The 18,253-nt window shown below is 36.5% G+C and overlaps 1 protein-coding gene across 3 annotated transcripts in view; it reads right to left on the bottom strand.

Annotated features, from left to right (window-relative positions):
- The window catches only part of LOC121643502 (complexin-2-like), a 67,908-nt gene that overhangs the window by 7,686 nt on the left and 41,969 nt on the right, over positions 1 to 18,253 (bottom strand). For all 3 annotated transcript variants that reach the window (XM_041990950.1, XM_041990949.1, XM_041990951.1), the window contains exon 3: positions 667 to 842. In XM_041990950.1, coding sequence (XP_041846884.1) covers positions 667 to 842 — 176 coding nt within the window. The remainder of the gene's footprint in view (positions 1 to 666; positions 843 to 18,253) is intronic.

Raw genomic sequence — 18,253 nt, 5'->3', positions numbered from 1 at the left:
GTCATATTGCACTTTCCCCCCCTCTTTCTTCCTCTATTGTTGCTCCAACTTCTGAATTCAGCTCTGATTTCCAAAGTTTAAAGTTAATCTCACAAGGGCTACACATGGAAAACTTTCAAGCTCATCCTGGAAGCCCTCAAACAGTATTCATGTCAAATATTAAGTTGTTAGCAGTGACAAGGGTAATGTTTCACATGGAGACATTTTGACAACTTACATTTCATTAAAGTTTAATTAAATATTAATCATGACTTTATCAAATAGAATATACTGTTGGCTAAATGTAAAAGAGAAGAAAAAACACCATATGAAGCATTAAAATTGTGACTTTAGTACAGAAGTTACAGTATTTTTTAGCCATCTTGATCCAGAGTTATTGTCTTTGAATGTGATCAGACTGCAATGGTTTAAATCCAACTGAGAAAAAAAGTAAAACCATTGTAAAGTACTTCAGGTGTGCTACAGATGTCGCCTGTATTGGAACCTCCTTCTGTTGGCTGACTAGTTTTGGGTGGAGCTGCTTGGATTTCAATAAAGTAATTTATTTCTGCTATGCGGAACAAGCTTTAATGTGCCATCTCTAATGTTTTTGAAATGTAGCCAACATTTTATATTTAAAATAATAACAACATGGACTAAAAGTTACAAACATTTAGGTATTTTTACCTTATCCCTTATGCCCTGTCGGATGTTTTCTCTTTCCGCTTCCATCTTTGCATATTTGGCCTTCCTCTCCTCTTCTTGTTGCCTCAGAGCTTCTTGCCTCTCCTCCTCTTTTTTCTGAGCATCAGGATCCTTCTCCTCCTCTCCACCAAGCATCTTGCCCATGTCTTTGGTGGCCCCTGATGATTATGGTTACAAAGAAAGAGATGGATATTGTGTTTAATAGAAAAGAAAAGTGGCAATTCACATATAATTGCTCTTAACTGCTCAGTTCTGGCTGTTGCTCAGCATTTGATGTGCACACTGGCACATCTAAGATATGGATTATTCAATAGATATTGCTTTGTATTTTAATCCTCCTTCAGGCCAGTGAAAGAGCAGCACAATCTGCCCTTGACTGCACCAGACACAAAAGTGTGCGACAACAGAGGGAACAAGAGGTGAGCAGCATGAACAAAAGCTCGAGATAAAAAAGACTGCAATTAATTATTATCAATTGTCTTGATTGCCTTTTTGATGTTCACTTTGGCTTTGTTATCTCCAAAAGGAATTTACATCCTCTTGCAAAGTGTCCACTTGGACCATGGGTCAAGACCTGAGAACAAAAGAACTATAATGTTGTTGAAAGGACCGTAATAAATTGAGACCGGGGCTCGTTCTGCTGTTGATCCCATCCCTTGCCTTTACTTGTTAGATATGCTAAACAAGAAATCAGAGCCATACACTGCAAATATGTTCTGTGCCTCTTGTCTTCCTCATCTGTTCATTTATAATTCTTATTTTCTTCTGAATCAAATATTCTATCACTTCACCACATTCGATTTTAATATCAAGTTCTTTGTTGATGATGCCCTTGTGTCATTCACAAATCTTAGATTCTGAATTGTTTTGGAAGTGGTTAAAATAGGTGCCAAAATATCATTTTGAATAACTTATTACTAAACGAGGTTTGACTCATAAAAGGTTTGTAACCACTGGCTTCTTACTCTGTATCCTCTCCAAGCCTGTGCCTGTGTAGAGCATCTGCTCTGTGCTGCAGGCATCAATTGTCATTCTTCATATGTCACTACTTAGCTGATGTGTTTTGTATTATCCCACAACTCTTGGGAGTTCTGTTCATATTGGATGACTCTGCAATTTATATCAAATTGTGTGACCTCTTGAAAAATGCACAGAATCAAGGACTGGAGCAACTATGAACAGATGTTATAGAAAGAACATAAAAAAATAAAGGAAAATGTTTTCTTGTTTGTGCACAATTAAATCCCTGTCTGAGCTGTCAAAACCTAGATAAAGCCATATGTGGTGCTTCAGCATTCATTCTTAGAATTTGTCACTTTATTCAGGAAAGCACATCAAAAGAAAGATTACCTTACTTTAAGTGCTGATGTTCTATTTAAATAATGACATCACACCAACAATTTAAAAGTCTAAATGATGAAGGTGGAAAATTAATGCTGAAGGTCAACCAGTATTTTCATTGTCTGCCTTTACATTGCTCTGCCTGTGTGTTCTCATTCCTAAGGCATTGGATCTTCTTTCCAGCTCAATGGCTGGAAATGAGCCAGTGCTTTAACAGTGGTCCAATGAATCCTGAACCCTTGACTCTATGTTCACTTCTGACTGGCAAAAAAAAAATAGATTATAATGAGAAGTGGACCTCGCAGACCACAACGGGCAAATTTAAAATGTGCCTTGCTCTCTCCCTGCCCTCTGTCCAGCACACTCCCTGTCTCTATTAGGGCTTTTGTCTTCGTCTTGGTCCGTGCTTGGCTGCAGCGCTGAGCCTCAAAGGCTCTCTGGAGAGAAAACTCAAAGACAGAACCATTTGCTTTTGCAGGGAAATGGATGAGACAGTTGTGACCTTGAGGTTTCTTGGAGTAATCTGAGCTTGCAGTGTTGATGTACCAAGAAAAACCCTGGGAATAAATAGAAACAAGTCCTACATTTATTAACAAGGGAAAACCCTACAAGATGTGTGTCTAAGTCAAACACAAGTTGTAAAAGGAATATCTGAAAAAATGTTTTGCTTTGATTAGGCTTGATGTGCTTACTGTCAGAAACCTTAACTGCATAGAAATCCCCTACACTTCTTTCTTTTCCTCTTTGATAATAGAAGATATTTAGACCTCTATTTGTGGCTCTGCAAAGGCTTCATGATTAAAAAATGCAACTTGTGAAAATTAAATGGTCATTGTGGGAGATATGTGATGCCCTGCTGGTCTCCTATAACAACAATCTATGAAAATGGCCAAGTTTAAATTTTTAGATTGTTTTGCGGACATCAATTTTGCAGGAATCAAACTGACAATGTCTAAATTGTTGATAGTTTTTGTGTGAAGAAAATATTTCTCCTGAGTATTATATTTAACTCTCCATATAAACAATAAGGTCATAAAGGCATGAGCCTGGGATAACCATTACAAAGTAAAAGCACATGTAAACATGTAAATTTATGGGGTTGAACAGCTCGATCAGATTATATTTGCATGTTTGATTTCAGTGTAACATCTTCCTCTGAAGTAAAAGAAGTACCACACACTAAGATCTAATTAGATTTTCAGTGTTATTGCAAGACTTTTTGATTTTCATATTTTAAAGAACCATTTTTTCCTCATAGTCAATCTTTTAGTGTATGGTAAAGTTGTTTGGGACAATTATGTATTTTGGGATTTTTCAGACCCTTTTTTTATCAGCTCTATTTTGATTCCGCCAAGTCTTCCACTATATGTTCTATTCTATTCTATTCTATTCTATTCTATTCTACAGTCATTTATCAGACGCTTTTATCCAAAGTGACTTATATGTAACTTATGTAACTGTATTCAAGAAACTTCTTTGGGAAAACAAACAACGCAATACAAGTCATAATGTAAAATGTGGGATTGCGTTACGTTGACGAATGACTGACAAAACAAGCATGGACAATAAGAATAATTAAGGACCAACATCGGGAATGTGGGTTTTGATGTGAGCTGATTGATTAGCAGCATAACCCACCTTTCTTGATTGGAATATAGTCGTAATCCAAACAAGTGTAATCACATCAGGTCTATAAATGTCTGTTGACACCAAGAACATACACACAAGCCTTGTTTCTTTGGAACAAATCTTCGTTTACTTTGGGCATGTTTCTTTAGTTGGGTATATTTCCTGAAAATATGACCAGAGGTTAACAGATTAATGTGTAAAACATCTGGTTTTCTTTTAAACAACCAGTACAATAATGTATTGCATCAAGATATCCTGTTTCCTGGACTGACTATCTTTATTCTCAACTTAACACAGAAAACACAAACCAGATAACCACATCATTATCATACTTTGAAATTTGTGCTGATTTAAACACAGATTTTGTTTTGATCAGCGTGCACACTGTGTTTTGTCTATACTTTTGCAATGTTTGGGACAAATCAGTTGATCTGTTCCTCTTTACAAGCCAAAGTCTACAATATATCTATCTGCCTTATTTATGAACATTAACAAATGAAGAATCAGCTGTACCTGATTAGCTACTGAAAACATCTTAATATCAACTATGTTTGGATCTTCCTCAGTAATAATGTTGACTTCAGCTGAAGTTGTTGCCTCAGCTTGACCTTGCCTAACACACATTATCAGCTGACAGGAGAATATAAGGTGATATAGTGAAGTTGTAAATTCAATGTTTTGTTAAAAACACAACAGTGGCCATCGAGGAATAAGTTGCTGTCTCAGTTTTTCTCATGCTACTGTGATCTCATTACTCTCCAGGCAATCACATCCTCTCCACGCGGGCACGAAGGCACACCAAGGTTTCATTATTAATGTTTCTATGCACTCTCGCTGTAATGCTCATAAGAAGTCTTAAACATCCTGCTTCTCTGTGCTTTGCTGGAGGATAAAATAGAACTGCTGATTGGGACTCTAAACTTTCTCTGACTTTGTTGCTGGCAGCTTGAGGAGATTTTGAAAAGCTTGTGTGAGCGTAGCATTCTTCAGTGGAGAAAACTCCAAGGAAGAATATCCTTCATCACCTCAGGGATAATATTTTCTTCTTTGGTCTGGCAGAACAGAGAAACTTTTGAAATTAAAACTTGTCAAGTCTGAACCTACAAATTAAAATATAGCATGACACACATTGTTCCCTTGTTAGAGCTCATACTTTCACACATATCCTCCTACATTCCTGTCATCATGAGCTATTTTCAACTTCTCATTCCTGCAGCAAAAGATAGTGAATTATTAATAAATGCTGTCTATAAAATTTGATTGCACTGTGGTATTATAAAATATCTTTACTTTTTAATATAGAGAGGAGTGAAGAATGCTGTATTGAATTGTTTTGCATAGATTTATTTACACTCTGAACACCAGAGTGCTTTTATTAAAAATGTTTTCACTAAAACTCATATTCAGTTTTGCTTTACTTGAATGTTGAAAACAGTCCGATGTTATTTTTCCTCTACATGCTCCCCCTTTGTTCTATCCAAGCGGCAACCTCTGGCGGTGAAATGTGAAGCCTATGCGGTAGTGCAAAAAATTGCAGTTCATCCCACATCCGCTAGGGGCTGGCTCCAAAACAGAGCAAATCCCCATAGACTCTCATGTTAAAAAGACCAACTTCACAGCAGAAATAAGCATGTTTAAAACCTGGCTCAAAAATCCATTTTAGGATTATTAGGTCAAGTTTACCTTCATGACAACTGTGAAAGGGGTGAATTTTTTTCTAATTTATCTGTTTGGATGTTATTTAATCTTAAACTTCGGCTTAATTAGGGGTATCTCCTTGTGATTGACAGGTATCCAGTACAGATTGAAGCACAAGGTGCACTGTAAGCCGGTTTTTAGCCAGTTAACAGCATGCCTTAGCTTTAGCCCACCTACCTTCATTAAACAGTTAACTCACAGTAGATCTGAGTTGGCTCAGTTAGCTCTTAGCTACAGGCAGCTCGGAGTTTGATAGATGTCAATCATCCACCCCCACGCTCACAGCCCCCCTTATCAGCTCCGCCACTTTGCCAATTTTGTATTTTCCGGGAGCCACAATAGGCGTGACGCTGCCAAGATGGCGATGGTAGGAACCGCCAAACAAACTTCACTTTTCCTCTTCAGAAACCTACGGGTGACGTCACAGAGGCTCTGTCCATCTTTCATATACAGTCTATGGTTCTATCCTTAAGAAATGTGGTATTTTAATGAATAGTTATGTTGACAACACTTTGGTTTACCTGCCTCTACAACATGGCTGTTTTATTTAATTAAAACCACTGTTAAAGTGTCTCTCACTGATAAAAACTTGGAAGACCCTGAACCTTTTGAAAGATAAAATGAGGATGGAACTTAGTGATATTTGGACCTAGTGGTACTTGTAGTGTTTTATATTTGGATCTGTGTGGTATTTGAGAAACAGATTAACTCAGTAGTCAAAAACTGATGCAATTCCTTTTGTTGCACAGAATCCTTTTCATGGCTGCAGATGCATCTTATAACATGAACATATAAGAACAAGCACACAACGTTTTAGGATTTATTTAAAGATTTTTATTTATTTATAAAGCATTTAATGGGCTAGCCTCTTTGTAAGTCTTGTGCCTCTTGTGACAAAGCATGGTAAAGTTATTCATATAGCACATTTCAAACCCAGCAACCCGATCAGTTGTACATAATAACAAGAATGTTTCCATGATCCGAGCTAAAGGAAGAATGTAGAAGCCGAACGATAGGGGGCCTAAAATGAAGCCTTGGGGAACTCTGTATCTCACCTTTGTTCTAAGAGGTCTATAGTTACCAACTGGTGCAAACGTGTACCTGTTTTTCCACAATGATTCAAACTAATTCAGAACTGGACCAGAGATCCCCAACAGAATTTTCCTGGTCTTTTCCTGGTCTAATAGGTTGACTGTGTCAAAAGTGCCGCAGAGATCCAGCATAACAAAAAACACACTTCTTCCATTTGTATTTCATGGATGCCATTGAAGATTTTTTAAAAGGCAGTTTCAGTTTTGTGTTCGAAATCCTGACTGAAAGACAGCAAAGCAATTGTTAAGTGCCAAGAATTTGAAAAGCTGTTGAAGAACAACCTTTTAGTTAATTTACATATGAATGGGAGGTTTAAAATAGTCCTGTAGTACGACCATACATGCCCTCTGAGGCACATATTGAGGCAGTTACATTGAAGAAACCAGGTCTTTGCTGTTGTTGACCCAGAATTATGGAACCAACTGCCTCTGAATGTTTGGCTGGCCTCACTTCTTGTTTTTAGGTCTCATCTTAAAAAGACACATGTATCTGTTGACTTTTAATCCTTATGATAGGTCATTCTTTTCTTTTAGTTTTACTTATTTCATTGTTTGTATTTGTCTATTTATTTAGTTGAAGTGTCATTTATGTCAACATCTGTGATACCCAAAATGCTTTTAAATGTACTTTCTAAATAAACTTAATAAACTATGTGCAAACCATGTCCCTGCCCTAAAATCTTTTTTTAATAAATCAAGTAGTTTAAACTCAGTATTAATGTTTCAGCACTGTTTTATCTCTGTGTCATTGATCCTCTCTATCTTCCCATGATCCTTGCTGTCATTCCCATATGTTGCTGTTTATCTTTGTTTGCTTCTCCCAAACCTCCTCATGACTGATCTCCATGCTCAAGGCTAATTAGCTCGTCTGATTGTGACAAAGTTGCTGTGCAGAAGTCTGTGACAGTTGTCGTTCCCAAAAGCCGTGGTATCATCTAAAGCTCCTGCTGTGGAGTCATGAAGCTGTGCAACAAGAAGGCTCCAGAGGAAGAGATCAGAGCAAAAAATAGATAAATAAAAAGAAGAAAACACAAGAACTGCGTTTAAAGTACCTAATTAGAAGACACTGAATAACTTATTCCTCACCAAAGTTTAAGTGTTTAATAGATATAATTTTTTGCTTGTTTGCTTTAAATGGTAGGAAGCAACCAGAAACATTACTTGTAATTAATTTAATTTTATTAATCCCACATGCAGCTGTAATCTGTGATGTTGGGTGAAACTCACATAAATATTGCTGTATATTTATTCTCTAGTACTAAAATCTAACAAAGAGTAACATTAGAGTTTTATATATATATATATATATATATATATATATATATATATATATATATATATATATTTGTATATATATATATATTTGTATGTATATATACTAGTGGGAAACAATAAACCATACAAAAAATTATACTGATGGAGAGAAGATGTGAACTTTATTTTGTTCAATAAAAAACTAAATATAGATTAAAGAAACTGCTTTTATCAATGAGCCTTCATTTTGCTTGCAGGTCTAACATTGTGTTTTTTTTAAATTGCAATAATCCATGCAGCCAGCCATTTTCTATATCCATTTTATTCAGTTCAGAGTTGCAGGGTGGCTGAAGTCTATCTCAGCTGTCATTGAGCAAAAGGCTTTAATGTGATTGTCCTTTATTATAACAACAATATTTCCTCAAGAGCAAAAGTGGAAGTCAAAGAACATGATCCTCATTTAATTAGAAATCTTGCCTTCATTTCTGTTCTTTCCCCAAAACTAGTGTACCATAAAATCCCCTTTTCTGCCTAATGAAATGTTTTAATGTGTTTGACCACAGAAAAAGTCTGCGGTCGTCCCTGCAGCAGTGAAAAAGACCAACCAAAGCATTGTGTAAACTGAAAAGCTAACTCAACGGTCATTTTTCCCTTATGTCTAAAATATGAAAGTGTCACAATACATAGAGATTAGGAAACCGCAGTGACTTACTTTATGAACCATTTACTATGTTTCATATCTAAACCAATGGCTTCTGTGTTTTTATCCCAGTCCTTCACAAAATGTGGCCAAAAGCAAAGCTGTCCTTGAACAATACTGGGGTAAAGCTTGGTTCTATGCCATGGTCATATATGGTGTTATTTTACCTTCCACCCCTTTATAATCTAATTATAATCTAATTATAATAATTATATTAATCTAAAATATTGTTGTAGTTGTGCAATAAGACTTTCACATGAAACAAAACATAAAGATGTCATGATTTAGCAAAGAAGATGTGACTTGAATAAGAGGGTAGTTTGAGAAAATGGCATCAATTTCTCAGCATTGTGCATTTATTCAATTGAATTTCCAAACATATTTCCATACTCTTTGAGACAGTTTTTCTGCTGTGATGTTTTTTAATTTGTTAATTAGCCTACCATATTTAACACTGGTGTATGATGATCCGAGTTTGTATCTAAACTAAGACGCAGGGGTTAGTTCGGTTTCAGTGAGACTCACTGCATGAGCTGTTGTTTCAGCACCAAGGACAGCAGAATATTTTGTTTGTGCTGTAAGCTGCTCGACTGCTGACCACTTGATCTGCTTCAGCCATTAAAATAACTTTCCACTCCATACTTAATTTTCAATTTTTGCTGCATTCCACTGGTAAAATGAAATATCAGGAAAATTAAGGGACAAAGACATCAAACAGCAAAAGGACAGTGATAAATAGAGAAGGTGCAGACCGCTGCTTTATTTGACTGCATGGTTTATAAAAGTTATTAATTATTCAGCTTTATTATTTAAGTGATTTTTTTTTTTTTTTTAAAGAGCTATATATGATAAGGCAGAAAATGTAGGACTATGTGCGTATATAGCAGCTGCCAGTTACCACCAGGACCAGGCTCAGAACCTACAGCAGCAGCACCCAGCCTCCACCAAGCCAGGCTCAAGACCTGCAGGAGAAGCAGCCAGCTACTAACAAGCCCAGGCTCCTCCAGCAGCCAGCAGGACTAGCCATCAGATTTCCTGACTAGCCACCCAGCTAGTCCCACCCACTCCCCAGTCTCTCTGCTACTGGTGAGCTTGAATTTGTTTGCAAGATGCATTGACAACAGAATGCTGTCAATGATGCGGAAATGGAATAAATAAAAAAGTCACTTAACTTAATGTCTGAAGAAATAACTATTTCTAAACAACAAAGAATAATTATGGATCTAATGGGACAGATTAAAGACTTCAGAAGGCAAAATGAGGAAAAGGATAAGAGAATTGCTCACTTGGAATGTCGGGTGTTTGAACTGGAGCAATACTCTTTACTAAGTGATGTCATAGTCAGCGGGCTGGAACCTCCATTCATGTGCAAGGCTTACAGCCAGAGAAACAAGAACTACTCTCCTTAGAGCAACAAGTAACCGCCTTCTTTTACAGCAGAGGTATAAATGGGGGGAGTTAGCGCATCCCAACCTATGAAATAAAAGAGCTGTGGTGCATTAGGGAATGCATACATGCAGTTTTGTTTGGACTTTCTGAAATGTAGTCATTGTGTGAGTTGTAATCAAATGTGACGGTTTCATTTCATTCCTAATTTAGACATGTTACGATTTTTAGAAAAGCAGATCTAGGCATGCAACATTGGAGGCCAGGAACTTTAATCCTTTTACAGTTTTTGGGGTTTACATTGTGAAACTGGCACATCTTGGGATGTGGACCAGCCAATCACAAATAATGAGTAGCTGCATTCTAATTTCTGATAAAAGGTCAATGCCTCACTAACTCTGCACATGCTAAAGCCTACTTGTGTTAAATTACATGCTAATTTATGCATTGGAGAAGATATATTTTACTCAAATGTGAACCTTCTGGAAACACTGCAGAGGGATCATCCAGGGCATCATCTTCCTCACTCATATCTACAAGTTCAAAGCGATCTATTCAATGCTTGTCAAATAATAATAAAAAAAATAATGACTAATATTTTATAAACATTTTTTAAAATATTTTTACAGTCTCAAAAAAAGCTTGGTGACACCACTAAAGTAAAAATTCAGAGCCACAAATGCCAAATAAAGGGATTTTTAGGTCAGCTGAGGCCTGGTGGCTAATTTTAAAGTCTGAAAAGGCTTAGTGGGAAAAAGAGTGGAAATTGAAAAGGGATTAGGGAGAAGTTTTGGAAGTTTTAGATGACTGGGTCAAGAGGTGGATTTGATTCTGAGCAGTTACATAAGGTCGGGTATTAAATTTAGAGAGCGTTTGAAAACATGAGAAAAGAGCATGGAAGTATCAGCGATGCCCTGTGTGTGTGTGTGTGTGTGTGTGCAGAATGAGAACAAAATGTAAGGCTTCCAATTCCTTGTGTGGGGTGTTTGAACAGATCAATCCTTGTTCCTGTGTGCTATTAAAGTTAGATCAGGTGCATTTGGGCTCTAAGAGCATTTTCACCATGTGTAGGAATTATGATGGCATGTTTTGGGTTGAAGCCACACAGAAGAGCCCCCTGTGGAGCGACAAGGCATCTGGAGAAAGACAGTAGGAAAACATGAAAAATTATAAATAAAATGAAAACAGAAAAAATAATAAGAAAAGACAGGTAGGAATACATACAAGACCACAAATGAAAGAGAATAGGAGAGTCTATATATGAAGGAAAGAAAAAAATCAAAATAATGGCAACACCGATAAAAGAAATCGAGAGTGGCAATTGACTGATAAATTGAAAAAACTATACCAGGAAAAAAGATAAGAGGAACATTCAGAGAGGAAAATTAAGATATCTTTCTCAAGAAAAAATGAGAGAAAGAGGGTTAGGAACCTGATTCTAAGGAGGGAATAGAAAGGAAAACAAAATAAAAAGGCATAAAATGACTGTTGGAGCAAGAAAATGGGCTACAGCTCAGAAAAACAAGTGATAGTGTAAAAGAGGGGAAACAGCGGGACCAGCTCAAGGACTGTGTGTTCCTGCTCCTCCATCTGTCACCAGTCCTCAACAGTCCCACGGCTGCAGAGCGGCAGGTCCTTGCCTCAACCCCTGTGGCCCACACCAGCCGTCCAGACCATCTTCATCAACCTGCTGCCCTGAGTTGAGCAAGAACGTGGTACCAAAACCCAGTGGAAGTAACACCAAGGGGACCTTATGAGAAGTATTGCTCAGTCCAGAGGGCATGTTGAAAACATTGGCTGTGTTCTCTCTGTAAGTTCCCTCCACCACTTAACAGTCACATCTTTTTAGTTGTATGTCTGGTGCAAATGAGTATGCTCATAGAATAAATAAATATGATGTGTTATGAAATTAATTTGCAGTGTGAAATCGATAAGAGTGACGAGTGTTCTCAGAAGAAGTCCTGATTATGATTATCTCCCAAATAAAATAGATTTTCAGCTCCAAATCAATTTATTAACTACGGTCATATAATGAAAAATTTTGGTTCCTATCATCTTTTACCAAAGCTCCTTTCCTTGATCTCTTTGCAAAACACAGTGAGATTAAGGAAATTTGTAAAAACTTAGGACAAAATGACCAAACAGCAGTAAGAGTCTGTCCACACTTAGATTAAACTGCAGCTATTTGTTCTGCTATAAACGGACCTTGGTCCACTTCCACGGATAGTACGATTCGTTTGGCACAGTGTGAACACCAACCGTACTCTGATGCTGGGGGGATGTCGGGGGTCTTGGTTCACTTGCAAACGGACTATCCAGTGGACCAAAAGAAAAAAGTGACATACGGTAACCACGATAAAACATCAAGAAGAAAAAGGAGGAACAACAAAGCCCACAGCATGTGTTCAGAAAGCACTTATGTTCTGCACACCAGAGTAAAATAAGAAACCCCAAGACCAGAGTCCTACACAGGTCCAATTTTACCAACCCGCACCCGCCCGAACCTGTCAGCATGACCAAACCCGACAAGCACAACTTGGTCTTAACCTTTTTTTTATTACTTGCACTAAATAAATATCTGCCTGTGATCTATGTAAGCTTTACCCACAAAACAGTATTTTTGCGGGAACCCTGACCTGTTGCAGAATTCTGCCTAAAACTGCATCGTCTGGTTCCATTGTTTACTTGCGGTTAAGGAGTCGGTGGAAGCAAAAGGATTTCCTTTTTCATTTCCGGCCAGTCAAGGAACCCGGTTTTCTTCTTCTTCCTGCTTCTTCATTATTAATCTGTGGTTGCTTTGAGGAGTATTGCCCCCTAGCAAGCAATTGTTTTAACTATGTTATCCAGATGGTTTGGTCTGCTTCGGTTAAGTGCAGTTTGAGCAGAAACCAAACCAATGGAAGGTGTGAAAATTTTCAGAAATCCACACCCAATTGAACCGAGTCCCTCGGACTATCCTGGTGTGAATGCCCGTTAAGCCACACAGTACTGAAACTACAAATATTTGATAAATATTTACAAGAAAGGGCTTAGGATGGTTTGTTTAATGAAATCTAATCATGTTTTACACAGAGGGCATATCATATATGTCTCGTATTAACACATGTTACTACAAAAAGTGTTACTTTGGTAATTAAAGAAAGGAAACAAAAAGGCACAAAGGGGAAATTTCCCCCCACAGGCTGCTCAGACTTACACTCCTGTTGTTATATTTTTCAAGACAAATCCCAGTTGGTATGAATGAACAAATATAATCATGTGTTGGTTGAAATGTTGCAGCTGGAAGGGATTGTGAGATGACTTTATTGAATGTTAAAAGAGACAATAAAGAAAACAATGGTGTACAATTCGTTCTTATTTCCAAGAAGTCAAGCAGCTCTTAATAATGGCTGCTACGCTGATACTTCCAAGTAATTTCTCCCTATTCAGAGAAAAAGACCATTTGAGTGGAACCATGCAAAAGGCCCAGAAGTAGGGAAAAAAATTGAGAATAATGTTCTCTGCCATGTCTAAACCCTAAAAATCTGATTTTGCTCTTGCTGCTGTTGGTTCAACAGTTTAGATTTGGAAATGAATCATATTAAAGGTTAAGACTACATATTTGGTTGGAGGATTTGGTGTATTTTCATCAATTTATCCACATAATCTGTGAGCATATCATCTTTGTGACAAAGAAATAATAAGATAATTGCATTATTAATCACACTAGCTTTTGAACAGGAAGGCTCGGGTAAAGTAACCACACTAAACCTCTTCAAAGCGTAGGCAACAGTGAAATGACAAAAAAATATCTTTCCAACTTCTCTAAGTTCACACAGAAGTTATGGATGCATTGTGATGCTCTCAAAGATGTGTGGCACAAGTTAAACAGATCTTTTGTTGAAGCAGCAGTGAGTCACTTTTCGCACTGAGCTGTCCGTGCTCATCCTCACTATTTACTGGTCTGGCTTTTTGGAACACAGCTGTCCTTGGAGAGCTCAAGCAACACGTTGGGTGAGAAAAATGTCCATGTTTTGCACTGAATATTGCCTTCCTACTGCTGAGTGCTACAGGCTGACTGGGGAAATATTATTTTATAGCTGAATGGTGCCAAATGAGATCTCCTACATGTCCTTGGCTTTTTCCTTTTTTTTTTTTTTTTATCCCTCATGGACAAGAATGCCACTTAAGTAAAGCCTAGCATGCAACTGTTAAAGTACAAAAAGTGTATATATTTTTTTATTTTATTAGTCATTTCTATTTATCATAGAAGAGTTAAAATGAGTGAAAATCTGGTGGGGGAGTAAACAAAAAAAAAAAAAAAAAAAAAAAACAAAACAAAAAAAAAAAAAAACAATTGAAAGATGCTGTTTGATGTTTAAGAGCAAAGGCTTTTATATGACTGACCCACACAAAATAGTGGATACATCCACCACCAGTTAAAAGTTTGGACACATCCACTGGATTTAATGGGAATCCAATTTGACAGTACCAGTTAAATATAACCCTTGACTGGAACTGTATTCACCCACTTTGCTTTGATGCTACCAATTACCTTCAGAAATATGAAAGCAGTCATGGTAAGAGCCGTTTTATTTCACATGCTGAGGAAAGGCGCTCCAATGCCTCCTTTAAAATCTCCTTTTTCTCAGGAAAAAGTGGAACATTCTTAAAGAAAGAGGGAAATGAGTCCCTCTCATAATTTATTGCAGCTGCAACTTTTGAATCAAAGTTGGCTGATGTTCATCTACTTCCATTAACTGTAATTTGTATGTACACATAGGAAGACATAAAACTGAGTAAAGTACAACCTTGAAGCCATCCATTGGTTAGTACCAAGAAATACCAGATGCATTTCTTTTTATTATGTATGAATACATTCTTTGGTCATTTAAATATTCTAAGAGTGATCCCAAATTTTAATTTGCCATTATTATAGTAGTGATATATTTGCCACTATAATTAGAACAATCTTCACAAACATTATAGGAATTGCTCTTTTTTATGGATGGTCTTTTACTATTTGACTTTAAGATAAGAGTCAGATTTTATTATTAATCTAGCAGATATTATTTTTTTGTGAAATTATTGCAAAAAAAAAAACCAAAAACATTTAATTCTGTTTTAAAATCAATTATAATTCATTTGAAGAAGAAAGTTGATAAAAAAGTGAATAAAGCTGTACTGAGATAAAGACACAAACAGCCCTCTGTGGATATTCATGCACATCAGTTAAAATGAACCTTGGCAGCAGAGGCAGTGAAAGTAAATGACCGTGTCAGTGGTTGAAAGATTCAGAAAACCAGGCAGAAACATGGAATTAGTTTTCATGCCCTCAAAGCAAAATGAAGAGGACACACTTATGAGATGTGAGGTTTACAGTATCTCTCCCTCCCCCCACCTAGAAAATATCTCTGTAAATCTCTGATGAGGAAAGGTGGCTTGGGGTGCATCGTTTGTGTGCTTTATCACGTGTTCACAACCATTATCAATGGAAGACAGCTTCACGGAGTCTGCAGAGGCAGGCCGCATTTATCACCTCTGATGTTAGCACCAAGGACAAAGCAAACCATTCATTTACACACACACACAAACACGCTTGACATGCAGGTTCAAATAACATAGATGCAGGCGGGGGGAGGGGAGGGTCTGTTGGACGTTTAAGAGGAAAATCGAGTTTAACAGACAACCTACTAAATGTTGAGGATGTGCTCATAGTCGGCGATACAGAGTAGATTACAGAGAACTCATGCAACATGTCAAAACATTTTTACCATTGAATTTACTCCCTTTATAAACCAAGGTTCATATTCAACATTCTTCCCCTTTACTGCATGCCTTCATTGCTAACCACTTTCAAGCTACAGGCTTTTGAATTCAAAATGAAAATTTTCCTCTTGCTTCCTGGCAACAACTTTCCTGAACTCCAACATAAAAAGATCTCTGATTTATCAGCAATTCAAAATACTTAAACCATAAACTAATGTTATCTTGAGAAAACAATCTTTGTTTTCAGATGAAGAGATAGGTATTCTGAAAGTAATCTGCACTATGCTTATGGAAGCCCAGAGTGGTCATGCCTGTATCATTTATTTGAAATCACAAGTTAATTATTCCATTTCTGCTGAGATAATGAAGCTGATTTTCACTTTAAAATTGAATGTTTGCCATTATCTCTAGAAAGGGGATTTATCTCAAGATAACACTAACTTTAAGTGCTTGTCACCAAAACAATGAGTTTTCTTTTCATTAAGTCGTGAGGTGATCAAGGTGAGTTAGAAAATAAGCAAATAGCACCTCATTTAATTAGTAATTCTTGCAATCAATCAGAATCTATGTTCATAGTTTTAAGAAATAATTAAACATTTGTCTCTCAAGATTATGAGATAGTTAACTCGTTGCTGTTGTATTGATGTGGAAAATTTGCAAACATGGCCGCTCTGAGCTTCCGTACATGCTGCCTGGATTTTATGGTGATAGGAAAAATCACTCAATCCTTAAACACACTCACCAAATGTAAGTCATCTCAACAATAATTTACTTTATAATTTCTTTAATTTCTTTAAAACTTCACAAAAAGACTATAAAAATAAAAAAAAAAACTAAATCAAAACAATAAGTATGAAAATAAACTCAGTGTTCAACAGAAAACCTATAAAGATTTAATAGATTTAAAAAAAAGTTTGAAGAAACATCTTAAATTATCAAATCACATTAATAAAGATAAACTAACTTAAAATGTATTATGATTGCTTTTGAATAAAATCTGGCTGGCTGGCTTTGTGTGGAATTTAGGTCTTATAACTTCATCTGTGTCTTCAAACAAACACCACCCTTAACGGTGTGTGTTCAAACATCCCGACAGCTTGGGGTGGCCTTTTTGGTTGGGTGCCAGAGATCATGTAATAACAGATCTGCATTTGCAATTAATCTAAAATCACTGCAGTAATGAGTTATGGAGGCAGCATTGCGACGAGCTAATATTCCACCAGTGGCACCAAAGACCTCCACAGAGTCCAGGGAAGAATTAGGACAGAGAATATTATGAATTATTTACCGTATATGGTCTCTTTCATCAGAACAGCCCAGATTAAAGTTTTAATGTGTTAAATTTTAGGCAATCCATTGGCAGATAAAACATTTTTTTATATTTTCATGTTATGTAGAAGTATTAAAATTACAATAGTTGTGCTTTTGTTAACATGAAATTGATCATTTTAAAAAAATACCCATATGGTCCCACAATTACATTGCAATTTTCTCTGGGATTACAATAGTATTTTTTAATGTCTTTTCATTGAAAATAATTTAATTTATATGGATAAAGCTGTGAGTCATCCTCCTCTTCCTTCGTCTATGTTGAACCATCATGTTGGTAAAAAAATCTGTTTAATCAAACACTTGCTTTACAGAAGAGCTTTTTCTTTTTTCTTTATTTGTTTTTGCATCCACTGAATGTGTTGCTATGTGCCACAAAATCCTACACACATCACCTTTAAGTTGTATGTTATTACACTAAACTTAACAAATATTTCCCACTCAGGGCACAGTGTGAGGAAGAAACTGTAAGTGGGCCGACTATGTAAATTTTAGACATTAAAACTCCATGTTTCTGACGTGTTTGATGGCACAGTGACATCTTTATGTACATTTCTGGAACAGTCGCTGTCTCCGAAGCTGAGAAACCGCACTTTGCAGTTTTTGCTGCCTGGATGCAGCATAACGTTGCAGCTGAGTTATGCACTGCGTGTAACTAGCAAGCAGATATAAACACACTATTTTGAACATGTGTAAAGAAACATATGGGGACATTATCAGAGAAATCAAGGAAAAGAAAGAAGGCATAGTAGAGCAAAAGATAAGACAAGAGTCCACAAAAGACCGACTTTTACTGTCTGGAGAGAGCTCAGAGTGCAGCTAGGATGCAAGATAGATGCTAAAAACAAAACAATGCAACATGCAGGTCTTTGGACTGCAGGAGGAGGCCTGAGTACCCAGAGAAAACCTACGCATACACGAGGAGAACATACAAAGTCGAAATAGTCAGAGCAGCTAAAAATCCATGTTTTTATTTTTCTTTTTATAAAAAAAAATATACATATAATTATTAATTTTAGGTTTTCAGGCTTGTTTTTACGAACAAACCTCACATAACCTCTTCTTATCGACTTTTATAGAAGTTTATAGAAGCTTTGGTCTTACATCAGTATGTTGTAAAAATCAGCCTCCGAACATCAAATGACTGACAGTTAATTTAACATTTTATCGAGAAACTGAAAACACTGATTTTGCCTCGTTATGTGATTATCTCATATGTATTCAGACTTATAAATAATCAGTGAAAAGAGTATTAGTTTAGTTAGTTAACATTTAAGATTTATTTGTTAATGAGCATATAAGCTCATGAAAATACATAAATATGGTAAAAAAAATTTAATCTAACTTCAAGTGCTCTGTAAAACATAGATGGTGGTATGTTGTTCTTTGAATG

The sequence above is a fragment of the Melanotaenia boesemani genome, chromosome 7 (assembly GCF_017639745.1).
Source record: "Melanotaenia boesemani isolate fMelBoe1 chromosome 7, fMelBoe1.pri, whole genome shotgun sequence".
NCBI lineage: Eukaryota > Metazoa > Chordata > Actinopteri > Atheriniformes > Melanotaeniidae > Melanotaenia > Melanotaenia boesemani.
Note: the sequence above shows the minus strand (reverse complement) of the source record. Positions and strands in the feature narration are given on the sequence as shown.